Genomic DNA, 14,306 nt, shown 5'->3' with positions numbered 1-14,306 from the left:
ATAGAGTGAAGCTGAACTAGAGAGGCTTTAGTACAGGACTCACGTCAGAGAAATGTGAGGAATGAAAATCTGTTGGTTGGCCGATTCACACGTTTCAAACACTCTTTTCAATCGTCTGATCCTAATGGATCCAACTAGCATGACGAGAAAAAGAAGAACAGCTCCCTTAGCCACTCAGAACCCAAAATGGATAGAGCGTAGATGACGCTCGATTGACGTGGATAAATGGTAATTGTAGCCTAAAATCCAACATTTTGAACGATGTGAACCACTATTTTATTTGTTCGTGATGAAAACAAAATATTTTGGTGGGAGCTTGGCTCTGGCACCGTTTTGGTTAAGTTTCAGACCTTTCCTTTCTCGCAACTAGGTAGAGTAAATATTAGCACTTCTACAACCAGTCATTGGCGGGTTGTAGAAGCGGGTTGGATTCACGGAGGTAGATCGCCGCAAACGCCAGTTTGCCGGTCGAGAGGCGCACAAAGTTGTGGAGGAAAATACGGGACAAATGTGTCCGTGATGAAAAGCAGCAGTGGCGATGCACGGGGCAATAAAGTCTATGATAAATAAATAAACAAATAAATAAATAAACGTGACTCTCTAGGTCGTCTTCAACAAAACACGTTACTGTATTAATGAATGTCTGCCAATAGGGTAAAAGAAATATATTGACTTATTTCAGGCAATTGAGATTCCAGCATTGTCAGTCTTTAACACTATAAATCCACAATGCAATGATGCAAACACGTTTTTATCAAGCCACAAATCTTTTTCCATTACGTGTTGGAGGGCAACCCAAAAGGTCAGTAACTGATTTACCGACATGCCAACATGTGGCCGCCAGACAGATAAATTCCCTCTAGACCAGACACCAGCACCACGCCGGCAGCACTGAGGTCGCTGCAGATTGTAATTTTGCATTTTCATACGCATATGCTGCAACTCGTGAACATATGCAATATTTGTCAAACCAACAGATTGGCTCTTCCTCGCTTTCTTACTCCAGCTTTGTTTCTCTCCTCTCCTAACATTTCTTCTCCTGAACTTTAGAAGTCACATTAGGTAAGTGGAATAATAAAGGAAAAGAGAGCAATACTTTTTCCCACCATTTACTACAAATTCAAACCAGGCAGCTGTCCACAGCTGTGTGACATAGAACGAACTGGAGGGAAAGACTGACGAGAGGAGTGGAAAGCTGGAACTGGGTTTCAAATGTCCGTCTAAAGAGGAGGGGGGAGGCCAGGATGTGGAGGGTTTCCTTGTTACGGGGATACCCCCATTCTAGGAGGATTTCCCTGAAGTGGCCTCCCTTTCTACAAATCCATTTACCGTACATTTGGCTAGGTGCCGCCTTTTCCGCTATGAGGTAAATACGTGGAAGGAATGGGTCACGTACCTAAAATATACACTACGTGAAAAAAAACAGTCCACATATGGGACAAATATAACTGCGGGCTCTCAGAACGAGTAGAGACATATGGGTGAACTGGTTTCCCCATGGTCTTGTTCTGCCTTCTGAATGAGCATAACGTTTTGTTTCAAAAAACTTTTTTGGTCTGGTACAACCAATAACTTGGTGGCTAATTTAATTTAAAATGAAATGATATGAAAGCACATGGTTTTTAATACACTAAGAGAGCCTTGTGTATTGTTATTTGACGCTCTGTGATAAAGAACAGACAGTGGTCATAAGACTCTCTCTCTCTCTCTGCCAAAAATGCTGGTGACACACTCACATCTGCTCCAGACACATCCGATCTTGGGCTTTTTACAACACATCCATGCTGAGGTTATATCGCAATATCTATATTTTGAAAAAATGAATGGATAATGATGCTCAGAGTCAAATTCATAACTGTATTAAATAAACATTCAACTTAATAGGCACTGAATAAAGTACATATGTATTTCTTATATCGCTGTTTATTAATGTTGTATTACCACACCCCGAATCTGAACACACCCTGCGGACTGAGGCTGCTGAAAACGCTAAGTTACCATCCTGTTTTGGCTACACAGGCTACGCTGACACTGTGTTTTGTATTGCCCTCTAGCACATAACGGTGAATGCTAGCATAGTAATAGTAGCAGCTCGTATAGAATGATCAGTACACCAAGTTGGGAAGAATTCAAAAGGTAGCAAACCGCCAGTTATACAGCAGTATATGAATTTTATTGCACCCGAGAGTCCCCGTTTGAGGTACAAAACCGGTAGAGAAACGAGCCAGAAGCAACTTCCGGAATATTGTGTGCTCATCACAAACAAATATATGAATGCTTCACATTGTTTGAAAGAACAAGCTATGCAATATGATGTGCAAATTAGTCCAAAAAATGTGCGGAGCTTATGTTTATCTTTCTCAGCAAAGCTAGAAGCTAGCTAAGCACTAGCCGAGATGACGCCGATATAAGTATAATTTCTCTCAGACAAACCTTGAAAGATAACCACCAAGCATCCAGAATATAAATCATAAATGGCCCTTACCTTTGTTTTCATAGTTTCCTAACTAAATTATGAAATCATGAGGTTTTTTTTTTTATCAAAATATGTGCGTTTTGTGTGTTATCGATTTATTTTACAAATCAGAACAAACACGTGGGCTACCCTTTATTTCCAGAGAATTTTCTTCTTTCAAACAAATTACAGAGTTATTACACTTTTTATCATGAGTATGCCATTTTCAGAGCAAAGGGCGCAAATCAGCCCTTAGGCTGCCACAGTTTAACTAATTATATCAATTAAATAATTAAAAAATAATAATTATATTACAAATTAATTTGACTTTTAACAGAAAATAATCTGTTCCTTAGTCTCACTTTATAAATCCATTCTGTGTAGGATAACCCCAAATTGTCCTTGGAATGTAATGGCTTCCCATCAAAAGCCTGAGTCCTGAACAGCAACACTTGATTGTTACACACGCATACACGTCTCATCAATGGCTGATTCTTCTGAGAGCCAAACTTGGCCAGTTCTAGTATTCTGTGAGACCAGACAGTGCTTATTCTTTCACTCCCTACCCCCCCCCCCCCCCCCCCCTCTTTTTTATCCTTGACTGGGACTCAGACCACTTTGGAGGACTTTATTTTCCACACGCCAGCCCACTTAAATGAACCCATTGTGAGTGAAAATATCCAGCACTGCAGGTTGTAAACAGGGGGGAGACGGGAGGTAGCTCTGAAAAACAGAACCCCGGCTGCTGCCTTACTCACACACGCTTGTGAAACGCGGTGTGTACAACATACGGCCTGAGTCGAGCACAGCAATTTCCCCAAAAAGAACTGTGCAAATTTGTTTCTCGTCTCCACGGTAACGTGGCAAAAAGAAAATAGAAAAAAGCTTCTTTTCCTGGCTCTACGTCAGAGGGAGGGATTCTGGGAGCAAATTATTGAGCAAGAATGTGGGTTGCGATGGGGAAGAGGAGGAGGAGTCAGACTGGCTAAGAATGTCTGAGTGTGCTGAAGTAGAGGGAAAAAAGAAAGTGATTTAGAGAGCGAGTGGTTTAGAGAGCATTACTACTGTGAGTTATAAAAAAAGGCCTTAAAAGATCTTCAAGCGTACTGTCAGATCGTTGGGGTTTAATGTATCCAGGCCTTGCTCTAAATACAAACTATTCTCACTCAGAGCTCCCTGAATGCCCGTATGAAACTGTCATCAACACTGAATAACAACCTCCAACGGGATTTCACAATCTAATCTAAAGTCTAAACACCTTTTGTGTTTCTTCCTCAGAACTCCTTCTCCAAGAAACACATGTTATTCCTCTTGCAAACTTCTTTGCCCAGTATCGTCCTGGTAAATCACTCTTTGGTAGAACTCACAGGTCCCCAACGCACTCTCATCCATGACTTCTTCATTTCACCTTCAAATACATTGTGCAAGCCCTAATATATGTATGTTAACACCCACTGACAAAACAACCATTTCTTTCCGTTGAGAAAGGTTTTATTTTAAAATGTCAAATATACAGTACTAGTCAAAGATTTGGACACACTTTCGAATTGAGAATGAGAAAGTGTGTCCTATCTTTTGACTGTATAAGGGAGCCACATCAGCTGAGTTGTCAATAGGTCAGTAAAACATGATGCATTTAAAAGAAATGTTGAATCAACATAAAAAGGAATTGTTTTCAATAAAACACTTAGCACAGTGTCCTTTCTAAGGGTTTCTGAAAAACGTTCATGGATGACATATTTGTTTTTTTTTCCATACATGCAGACACTAAAGCATGACCGAGCCGCGAAATGACCGAGCCGTTGAAATGTACCTGCATGCAGCGCGTCCCTTGCCTCTTCGTGTCTGTGAGCACAGGTAGGCAGGCCATGGGACTCTCTGTGACAGGATGTCAGTTGCAGAGCGTTTGCTCTTCATTCGGCCAGAAAAAGGCAGCAGATTCATTTTCTTAATGGTTTTCCTAACAGAGTATCCTGTTCCAAGCCAAGTCAAGAATCCTAGCCTTCAGTCTTTTTATGATCTAATTCATTTTCTTATATTAAACGCAGTCTTTTAGCACAACGTAACACGTATCTATTTTCATTCTCCACACCACTTTTTCTTGGGTTGGGTCAATTTGTGGTTGTTTTTTTTCCGTATCTGTATTTGTGCTTATATTGTTTACGTTTCATTGAAAGTCCAACAATAAATACAATCTTTTTTTTATAGAGGATTGGTTCAGGGTCCTGGACCTGCACCACAAGACCTATTCAGGAATCCATCAAGCCTACCACGCCCTTCTTACCTGCAGAATAATTACTTGTCTGGAATCTTGGAACCGAGCAGCATTCATTCCTTTAATTCTGAGCAGCGCGCATTGTTTGGGTTCTATAGGCATAGAAAGGAACACACCATCTGGAGTCATTTTCTCACGCACACACAACAGGAACACAAACATTTCCCGACACCAGTTCTGTCTCGTATCAGACCAGTGATTCAGCATTGTCTGTGGTGGCCCCCTCCACCTGGTTGGAATGTTCCAAACACCTTTGAAATGTCTGCACGCAAGTGTTTTCCATCCACCAGCTTCCTTACGATGTTACTATCGCACAATGATATACTGAGTTTGACGCGTGTTCACACTTTCAGTCAGTGGTGTAACACAGAGACCAACCTGTCAGATGATATATTTACAGTCACATTAAGGCAGTGAGTAAGTTGGGAATGGAGGCCTTTGTGTCAGTAGGTTTTATTGGGAGTTCCACTGAAATGATCTGTAGTATTTTGTCCTTCTGCTGAACGAGTGATAAATATCCATCGATATCTGACCTGAGGTCAGTTACTGGACAATCTCTTGACGAGGCCACTAAATGAGACTTCTCTCCTACTGGCAGGGCGGATTTTGGAATTTCCGTGGGTGTTCTGACCTCTGAGGCCAGAACTGAGCAACGATGGTCAAGCTGAACAAAAGCCAACAGTCTGTGTGAGCCACTCGAGCCGCTGTAAGTTATTCCCCCCCCCCCCTTAAAGAGTTACAACACAAAATCAGATGATCATGAGTCAAACTCACGAGTATGTTATCTCAGCATTAACAACAAACATAACCCTTGTAACCAAACACAGCACTGTCCAAACAGTGATAAATGGAGGTGGCTTTCACACGGACATTATAAATACCATATATAGACGAACACTTTTGGCTCTTTCACCCGCCCACATATCGAGCAAAAGTGAGAGCATGGCCTGGCAGAGCATTTGTCGCACTGCAGGTGTAACTGTCTTGTGACTTCCCAGATTCCGCGTCAATGGCATTATTGCACAAGGTTGATAGGGGCAGAGGGGTGAGGTGAACATGGGTAAGCACTGCCACTCCCACATCTAACGCTGGCACGTATATTAAGGTTGTGAAAGGTCTAGTTAATATGAATATCCACATATATGTACACAGAACAAGCACTGGTTTTCAACGCAACCACCTGGCCTTGATCTGCACAACTTTTAAGACCAAAGCTTCAATTTTTTCTAGATAAGATCAAATGGCACACCTGAAAGTGGTTTTCTGCTGCACACTATGTTTTCTGCTGTTCATCAAAGAGAAATGAATCCTGAAGGGAAGACAGCTGAGAAAATAAATGATGGTGGACTGCTGACAGTTAGAAAAAAACACAAGACAGTTAGAGAAAAAAACATACAAAAGTTTAGGGTGGTTTTTTATAGCATATCTTTTTTTCATTTCTTACATAAATAATGAATCAATCCAACATAATTAGAACTATAAAACACTTAAAAGAAATGTGCAGCACTCCATAAATTGTTTATATGTAGGGGAACAAACTGTGTTGGAAGGAGGGGAGATTAAAGTGAAGTTGGGAGGGGAACTATTCCCAGTGGGTGATGACTATCACGGTCATGACGGTAGAAAATTCTTGATAATGGGCCTTAACCTCTGTCGTAAGTCTTAGGTGGCGTTGCTACTTGCATAAACTTGTGGCAAATGGCATAACACATCAAACTTTTAAGTTGGACATTTGCAACAACATTCATCGCTTTCATATTCATTTTTATTTCACATAAAAATGGAGTTTAAAGCCTAATCTAGAGCTAGTGTAAAATAATTCATGTTTTACCGACATCTGACATGCAATAACAGTTAAGTCCGGCAAGATGAAACAAAGAGGAAAATCATTACTTTATTTCAGATACCCGAATGAAAGGTGTTCATGTTGTCATTAGACCTGGTGGAACAAAAGCAAGCCCCTTAAACAAATGGGTTTGTTGAAATACTTTTTTTCTCAGTTATTTCTATATGAAATACTCTTTTCCTCTATTTCTCCAAGAGATAGATTACTTAATAAACAACTGGTTTCCAGATGAATTTGATGAGCACATATTTAAGTATAGGACTCTTTACCGACATGATGAAACGATACCTGGCAACCTCACTGTGACAACATTGTCTGTTACTAAAAGGGACACCAGGGTAGTTTATGGGAGGAGATATGGGAGCGATTTGATTCTTTCCCAACCCAGTTAAACTAAATGGCAGATAAATAATTTAAACCTTTTGTTGTTGTGAAAAGCCCTGATACTGAACCCTGCGGCAATCCCCATCATTTATCTTATTATCGACTCTGAAACCGAGCACCTTTATCTGCTCTATAGGGGCCATCATCACAGTACCTTAATCTTTGTTTTCTGTGCCGGGCGTGGCAGCCATCGAGACCAGACAAAACACTGGAGTCATCCTTGTCAACGCTAGACAAACCAAAGAAAAGACCCCCTCTAACCGCCACTGTTTTTCTGTGTTTGGATAAACACAGATAACTTTTAATAGTTTACATTTTTACCAATGTTATTATAACAGATGTTTTATCTCTTTCAAAGTCCCTGTCATGATTTACAGGAATCCCTTTTGTTCGCCTGCTCCATGGGAGTACAAATGTTGTTTTTTCATCAGGAGCTCTTTATACTTTAATATCCTGCTGCGTGTTCCTTCCTAAAAAACAAACAGAGGAGTTGAGGAGACAAGATGAGACCGAACACGACCGCAGACAAACACAGAACATGTTAAGCAAGAAGATGCAGACGACTGTGGGCAAGCAGACAAAATAGGATATCCAAATAATTGTTGTTTATAGTTTGAACCCTGGAAAAGACTAAATTCAAGTGTTGGTCATAGACAGCTTTCATGCTTTTTCTTTTACTCGACTTTAAACGAGCAACAAAAGTTAACGTGGAACTAGAAACCAAAAGAAAAAGGCAATTTCTGTCCTGGTACAGCCATTAATAAGTAGAAGTACCATGTGTGTGGAATGCGCTTGTCTTAAAAACCAACAGGGGGGCTTCCAGATTATGTTTACCCGTAAAGAAAAGTTATTGTTCTGACGTACCTACTGAGGAGACTGGAATTGTTCCTTTGTTCAAACCATATCCTCTATGGGAAGGGGACGGATCAGCCACATGTCCGGCTAGATAGACAACATACTGTTCGTCACATAACATCTGCAGCCACCTAACACCTTGGAGAACTTTATCTGATTTATCTCCAGGTTTATCACACGTCAATGCTCTAAAGGGACCAAACCTTTGTGTCCTGTCTTCTACAATTCATGTGCTATGCATGTTGGCTGAACCTTTTTTTGAAATACAATACATGCTATTATAAATATTTAGTCCTGTATACTTTTCCTTCAGTTTGAAGACACTAGTTTTCCATTCATTACTAGACAGATCACACAGTCAAAAGAACAAAAACAAAACAGTCGTAGTGTATTGCTGTTTGCTTCATGCGTGACTTCTAGATACTGAGATAAGCCATTAAAAGCATTAAAAGTGAGTCGTTTCCATTCCCACAATTTGTTCAACAAATGTTTTTTCCTGAAAAACTTCACGCACTTACTGTATAAGTCTTAGGAGTCGTCTCACTCTCCCAGGTGTGACATGAACTGATCTCACCTTCCCAGAGTGACTTAAGACGGTGATGAAACCCTTTGCGGCTGAATACTGAGCCGATTGCAAAACATTCTCGAGAAGTAATTATTGTAAAGCCAATGAGTCGATGAGTCTAATGTGGGTGACACAATTTGAAATATTTGATTGCGATACCTTGCACATATGTAACAAATTCCTCCCCGGTATAGCTTCATACCCAGGTCTCATCATCTAAAGATTGTGGCTGCTGTTCCTCATCTTTTTATCAAAAGTCGTTCCTCTAAAAGGGACTAAAACTGAAAATGAATTGTTAATTGTGTCCTAATATAACTAACGCTTCATTGTCACTCAAAAACCTGTCAAAAAACTCAGAGAAAATCTATTGGGTTTTTTCACCATCTTTGGGGAATTGCTGAAATAGATTAAATTGTGTTTTTGGACTTTACGTTCAGATTAGTAAAATCTTAGTAATCCTCACTATTGGTCATTTTCTTTTTTAATGTTCTCGTCTTTAAGTTGAGTGCTCAGAATTGGGCTCCTATAAGCCTGTGAAGGACAAAGGCATGCTATGAGCAGTTTCGCGGTTAAGGCCGGTGGAAAAAAGGGAGGTGACTCAGGGTGAGGGGGAGTGTTCGTAGGGGCGGACCTGAGGGCCCAAAAGGTTTAAATAGTGTAACGGCTTTCACTCTCCTCCAGCCTTCTGTCTGTGAGCCCCCGTCTCTGCCTGTCCAGCAGCTCTCGTTCCCTCTCTCACTCACAGCCTCTCTCTGAGTCCACACTCTGCAGCCACAATGAAAACCTCCAGGCAAAGCACATACTCCGTGCGCTCCTCCGCCGGCAGCAATGCTCCCGCCATGTCCTTCCAGCGCACCTCTGCCCCCGTCTACAGGGCCTCCAGCATCCACGGTGGGGCCGGCGGGTCTCGCATTAGCATCTCCTCCACCGTCCGCAGCGGGCTGGGGGCCGGCATGGGGTCGGCGGGCTCCGGGGCCGGGGGCTTCTCCAGCAGCATGCAGGTGAGCGGGAACAGCGGCGACATCATGGGCAACGAGAAGTTTGCCATGCAGAACCTGAACGACCGGCTGGCTTCCTACCTGGAGACGGTGAGGAGCCTGGAGCAGGCCAACCACAAGCTGGAGATCAAGATCAAGGAGGCCCTGGAGAAGAGCGGGCCCGACTTCCGGGACTACAGCAAGTACCAGGTCATCCTGGACGACCTGAGGAAGAAGGTGAGGGGCGCTGGGGGAGCAGACGGCGGGCCACGGGCATCTGTAGATTTGTTAAGTATCAAACAGAGGGGGGCATTTTAATGAATGAAACGTGAAAGGATGTGATGTAAGTAGGGTTGAGCATAAACGTGTCATGACAATGTTTACCACGGTTCTGTTCCCACCGACCCGCACCAACAGTACTGCTTGGCACAGTGCCTGGCTACTCCGGGTGGCCGGCAGGATCAAGGGGCGTAGGGTGGGACCGGAAACAGTATGGTGCAGGAATGTTGGAACATCAGAGGGATGGGTTGGGGGTGGGGGGGCGTTCAGACAAACAGGAAAGCAGTGAGAAATACAACAGAGTTCAGGGACTTAAAGGGGCCCCTCATTTATCATGACTTTCAACGCCCTGTTTCCGCTTTGTTTAGTGCAACACAAACCCTGGTGTATTGTTGGTTGGACAATGGCGTTGAAGACAGTCACTGCTACTGTGTATACATTCAATAGAAGGTGATAAGGGAAGGGAGGAAGGAAAAGTCACTTAACCCAAATGGAATTGTCCATGTGGGAGTTGTTCTTTGTTTCATATTTGTTTTGTGAGCAATTCATCTGATAATATCATTAACTTCACACTTACCTGTCGCGGCCCAAATAGGCACAAAGGTTTTTTTTAACTGAAAGTAAGGACAGTGAGTTAGTTATTCACTCAAAAGATGGGATTGACTGAACAAGAACTATGTGACACGTGTCCTGCTGGAGCTATTTATTAAGTGCAGTTTTGAAATGAAATATTCCAGTTGTGCCCAATGGAGCAACCCCTAAAAACTTTTTCCTTGTGGATGAACATTTAGTCAACGTCAAACCAGCCCTTCAGAAAATAATGACAGAGACAAAATGGGAAGAAGGTGATGTGATGTCCAAGTTGCCTCATATTTCATCTTTTTTGGCCAGATACAAAAATCCCTCAAATGGGGATCCTCAGTCCATATTTGAAAATACACAAACTCAACTTGCAATGCAAATACAAACACACACAGGCTTTCACATGATCACACACGGGCGCACACACACAACTGCCATCACCAAGCTCATGCAAATCACCTGCCTCAGACCTGTAGACAAGATCCGGTTCCCCTGGCAGAGACAGTTGCTGCCTGGAAGCCATTGATTGGCTAGTGGACTTTGTCGCCTGGATGACGTCAGTTCACCTTATCTACCGTACTGTGACAGCTAAAGCAAATACTCACACCATCTGTTCTTTCCTCCTTTGATCAGACTTTGGCACTCTTTCATCTCAGGCTAAATCTATTCACTCATATCAATAGAGACAGTGAACAGTGAAAGTAATAATATCAACTTTATCTACAAAAACAGTTAACAAAGTTCTTTGACAAAGGTCTTTGATAAAGGAAAAGCTTAAAAAAGTCCAATCAAGCAAGACAAACTAAGGCGACCCCAAGGGAGGAAACAGTAAGACCAAACACTACAACTAATTGATAGGAGGAAAAAACAGCTCTGAATTAAAATTCATATGAGTAAATAATAAATAAACTATAACGACGAATGAACAGTAAAATGGCAGGTCACATTAAAGCCAGTTTGTGAAAAAATACTTTTTTTTTTGTTGGTTACTTTGTATTTGTTTGTCAGGTCACATACTTAAAATGCTTTTTTGACTTTAATGTTTGCAAACCTGATATCCCTCCTCTTTTGTCCCAGGTGTTTGACGCCACCACTGACAACGCCCGCCTGATTCTCAACATCGACAACGCTCGCCTGGCGGCCGATGACTTCAGGGTGAAGTAAGTTCCACCCGGCAACTGTAAAGCCCGAAAACACACAGCTGCGGGTAACATGAATGCGCAGCGTCGTGATCGCATTTCATCACCTTGGTATCGCTGTTGGTGGAGCCCTTTCTGTTGTTTTGTCAATTAAATGTCACAGCAAACACAGCTGGGCTACATATTGTATGCTGGGCAAATAGGTACCACATACATTTAAACCAGGATAGATCCCAGCTGTGGGTACATTCAGTAGCTTTGGTCATGAGGTTATTCAGTCAGAGAGTGTACCAGGCTTTGACCGTGCCCTCACCGCCCTGCCATAGATTTGAGTCCGAGCTGGCCATCCGCCAGTCGGTGGAGGCTGACATCGTCGGTCTGAGGAAGCTTATCGACGACACCAACATGAGCCGCTTGAACCTGGAGAGCGAGATCGAGACCCTGAAGGAGGAGCTCATCCACCTCAAGAAGAACCATGAAAATGTGAGTATCATGGGAAAAAACATCTGACTACCAAATGAGGCGCAACTTTAGAGATAGGGTTAGTCATCTTTGGTAAGTAGCAAGGGTATGCAGGACTTATTATTCAACCCTTAGTATGGCCAAGTCTTTTCAGAAGCCCCATTTAAAAGACCTCCGGACATCATTTGAGGAAGCAGCCACACCTTTCACCTTGACTAAATATTTGCTTGCCTCTCCCTAATCCTGACCGACATCATTACTGTTTGAACCCAACAAGTCCTAAACCTGTTGCAGGGCGCACTTGAAGCTGGAGTAAACAACAGTGGGAAGAGGGATGGAGTTATGCTATGTAATATAGACAACGGAGAGAACACCACAGAGTTCAAATAACATAAGTACATTATTATTATTTATATATTATTTAGACTACGTTACATATATGATGGAGTTACGCTACGTTATATACATAGCGTGATAAAATGGACATGGTCATGTAAGTGGCATAGTAACGTTAAATAGGCTAAATTACATAATTAACAGAGTGGCATGAAGTGACACATGTTGGATAGTTAAATAGGCTATGCTATATACATGACAAGGTAACATTACATAAGCTATGTAACATAAGTTACTTTGAATATGTGATCTGACATAGTTAAATAAGCTACGTTATATACATATTTTAAACACTTTGCGTTGATGTTGTGATTTTCACGTAAGAGGTAACTTCTAAATTGGTTTTATACCACATAATTTTGCTTCCTTTAATCGAGCATCATGACTTCAGCTAGCACCACTGAAATAGATGGAGTGTACATGATTTGGGATTTTTGTCCATGAACCCCTCTATCCATGTTTATTTTTGTAGGAAGTAATGGAGCTTCGTAACCAGATCGCCCAGTCAGGAGTCCACGTGGATGTCGATGCCCCTAAAGGACACGACCTGGCTCAGATCATGAATGACATAAGGGCCAAGTACGAGAAGACGGCTCTGCAGAACCAGGAAGAACTGAAAACATGGCATGAATCTCAGGTAAACAATTGACAAGGGAACTATCGTGTGCAAAGTTCCAGTTTGTGTTTTTAAAATTTACCTATTTCTTTACTCAACCCTCATTTCAGATAACGGAAGTTCAGACCCAAGTCAGCCAGAACACAGAGGCTCTGAAGGGAGCCCAGACAGAGGTGAATGACCTGCGCAGACAGCTTCAAACCATGGAGATCGAGCTGGAATCACAGAGGAGCATGGTGAGCAGAACTCAGTCAGCGCACACTTCATTTACCCCAAAGAACGCAGCCACGGCCTACTCAGCACTCTCACTTCAAGGCTCTCGAAACAACTATGTTGTCACACGCTTCACACTCTAGTGACCCCTCACTATGAAGCTGTCTTCAGCGAGCCACGTTCCCTGTGAATCCCTTTGATGCCTACTCTCCTTTCCCCTTGCTCATTCTGGCAGAAATCCTCCCTGGAGGGCACGCTGAGGGACACAGAGATGCGTTATAACATGGAGATCGAGGCACTCAACACCATTCTCCTGGGTCTGGAGGCCGAGCTCACGCAGCTGCGCAACAGCATCCAGCAGCAGACGCAGGAGTACCAGAGCCTGCTCAACCTCAAGATGAAGCTGGAGGCTGAGATCGCCCAATACAGGCGGCTGCTGGACGGGGAAGACTTCTCGTACGTAGATGAATGAAAATGTTGATGACATGAGTTGTCAAACTAATGTGACCAAAGAATGAATGAATCTGTCTAAAGAAACCACCTGACAATTTTGTTCTCGATGTTTTCCGTTCAGGCTCCAAGACGCTCTGGAGAACCAGAAGACAGTGAAGACCAAAGTGATGACCGTCACGCAGACCGTGGTTGACGGCAAGGTGGTGTCCTCCAGCACAGAAACCAAGAATCTCTGAATCCCGGAAGCATCGATCACCGTCACCGCATCCTGACACCAACATACGATTGGCTGGCATTGATCTCCTTTCTTCGTAGTCTCAGAGCACTAACCGCTGCTTCAATTTCTTTCAACTTCATGAGCTTACAGCTGTTCCACAGGCCGATGAAATAAAACTGGATCGGAAGAAAACTGCATCATCTTTTATTTATTTCATCATGATGTATTTATTAGTTTATGTACTCACCCGCAGATGCTTAACAAACGCTAAATATCGGGGAACTGTGATTTTTTTTCTTTCTCCCAGAGCAAAACTAATCGCAGTGTTATATTCAAAAGTAATAAAAAAGCAAATTAATCCAAAACGTGCTTTACATGTCATCATCTTTGGTTTTCTTTCTTTCCAGTTAAGTCTGCCTGTTACACTGTGACGTTCCTACATATCAATAAAATCCATTTGAGAAATAGAATCTCAAGATGTGTGAACGTGATGTTGTTGTTTGAAAGTAAAGATGTAGAGATGAAGGATGAAACGATTGTTGCCTTAACAACTTTAAAGGATTGTGCTATACATTCTCATTCTATCATAAAT

At 42.4% G+C, this 14,306-nt stretch overlaps 1 protein-coding gene and 1 long non-coding RNA gene across 2 annotated transcripts; one reads left to right on the top strand and one right to left on the bottom strand.

Annotated features, from left to right (window-relative positions):
• Window positions 1-7,298: 7,298 nt before the first annotated feature.
• Window positions 7,299-11,297, bottom strand: LOC144389473 (uncharacterized). Its single transcript, XR_013453562.1, has 3 exons — window positions 9,742-11,297; window positions 7,825-9,634; window positions 7,299-7,430 (listed from the first exon to the last, which is right to left on the bottom strand). It is a non-coding gene; the product is annotated as an uncharacterized LOC144389473 (long non-coding RNA).
• LOC120829471 (keratin, type I cytoskeletal 18) lies at window positions 9,059-14,190 on the top strand. The gene is made up of 7 exons (XM_040193589.2): window positions 9,059-9,594; window positions 11,296-11,378; window positions 11,684-11,840; window positions 12,688-12,852; window positions 12,942-13,067; window positions 13,280-13,500; window positions 13,619-14,190. The coding sequence occupies exons 1-7, from the start codon at window positions 9,157-9,159 to the stop codon at window positions 13,731-13,733; spliced, it is 1,305 nt and encodes a 434-aa protein (XP_040049523.1). The 5' UTR covers window positions 9,059-9,156; the 3' UTR covers window positions 13,734-14,190.
• Window positions 14,191-14,306: the final 116 nt, after the last annotated feature.

The sequence above is a fragment of the Gasterosteus aculeatus genome, chromosome 2 (assembly GCF_964276395.1).
Source record: "Gasterosteus aculeatus chromosome 2, fGasAcu3.hap1.1, whole genome shotgun sequence".
In the NCBI taxonomy this organism is placed as follows: domain Eukaryota; kingdom Metazoa; phylum Chordata; class Actinopteri; order Perciformes; family Gasterosteidae; genus Gasterosteus; species Gasterosteus aculeatus.
Note: the sequence above shows the minus strand (reverse complement) of the source record. Positions and strands in the feature narration are given on the sequence as shown.

Bases quoted from the DNA above. Each gene is read 5' to 3' on its own strand.
- LOC120829471 (XM_040193589.2), top strand. From the start codon at position 9,157: ATGAAAACCTCCAGGCAAAGCACATACTCCGTGCGCTCCTCCGCCGGC. The intron at 13,068-13,279 runs GTGAGCAGAACT...TCATTCTGGCAG, and splicing joins TGGAATCACAGAGGAGCATG to AAATCCTCCCTGGAGGGCAC. The intron at 13,501-13,618 runs GTACGTAGATGA...TTTTCCGTTCAG, and splicing joins CTGGACGGGGAAGACTTCTC to GCTCCAAGACGCTCTGGAGA.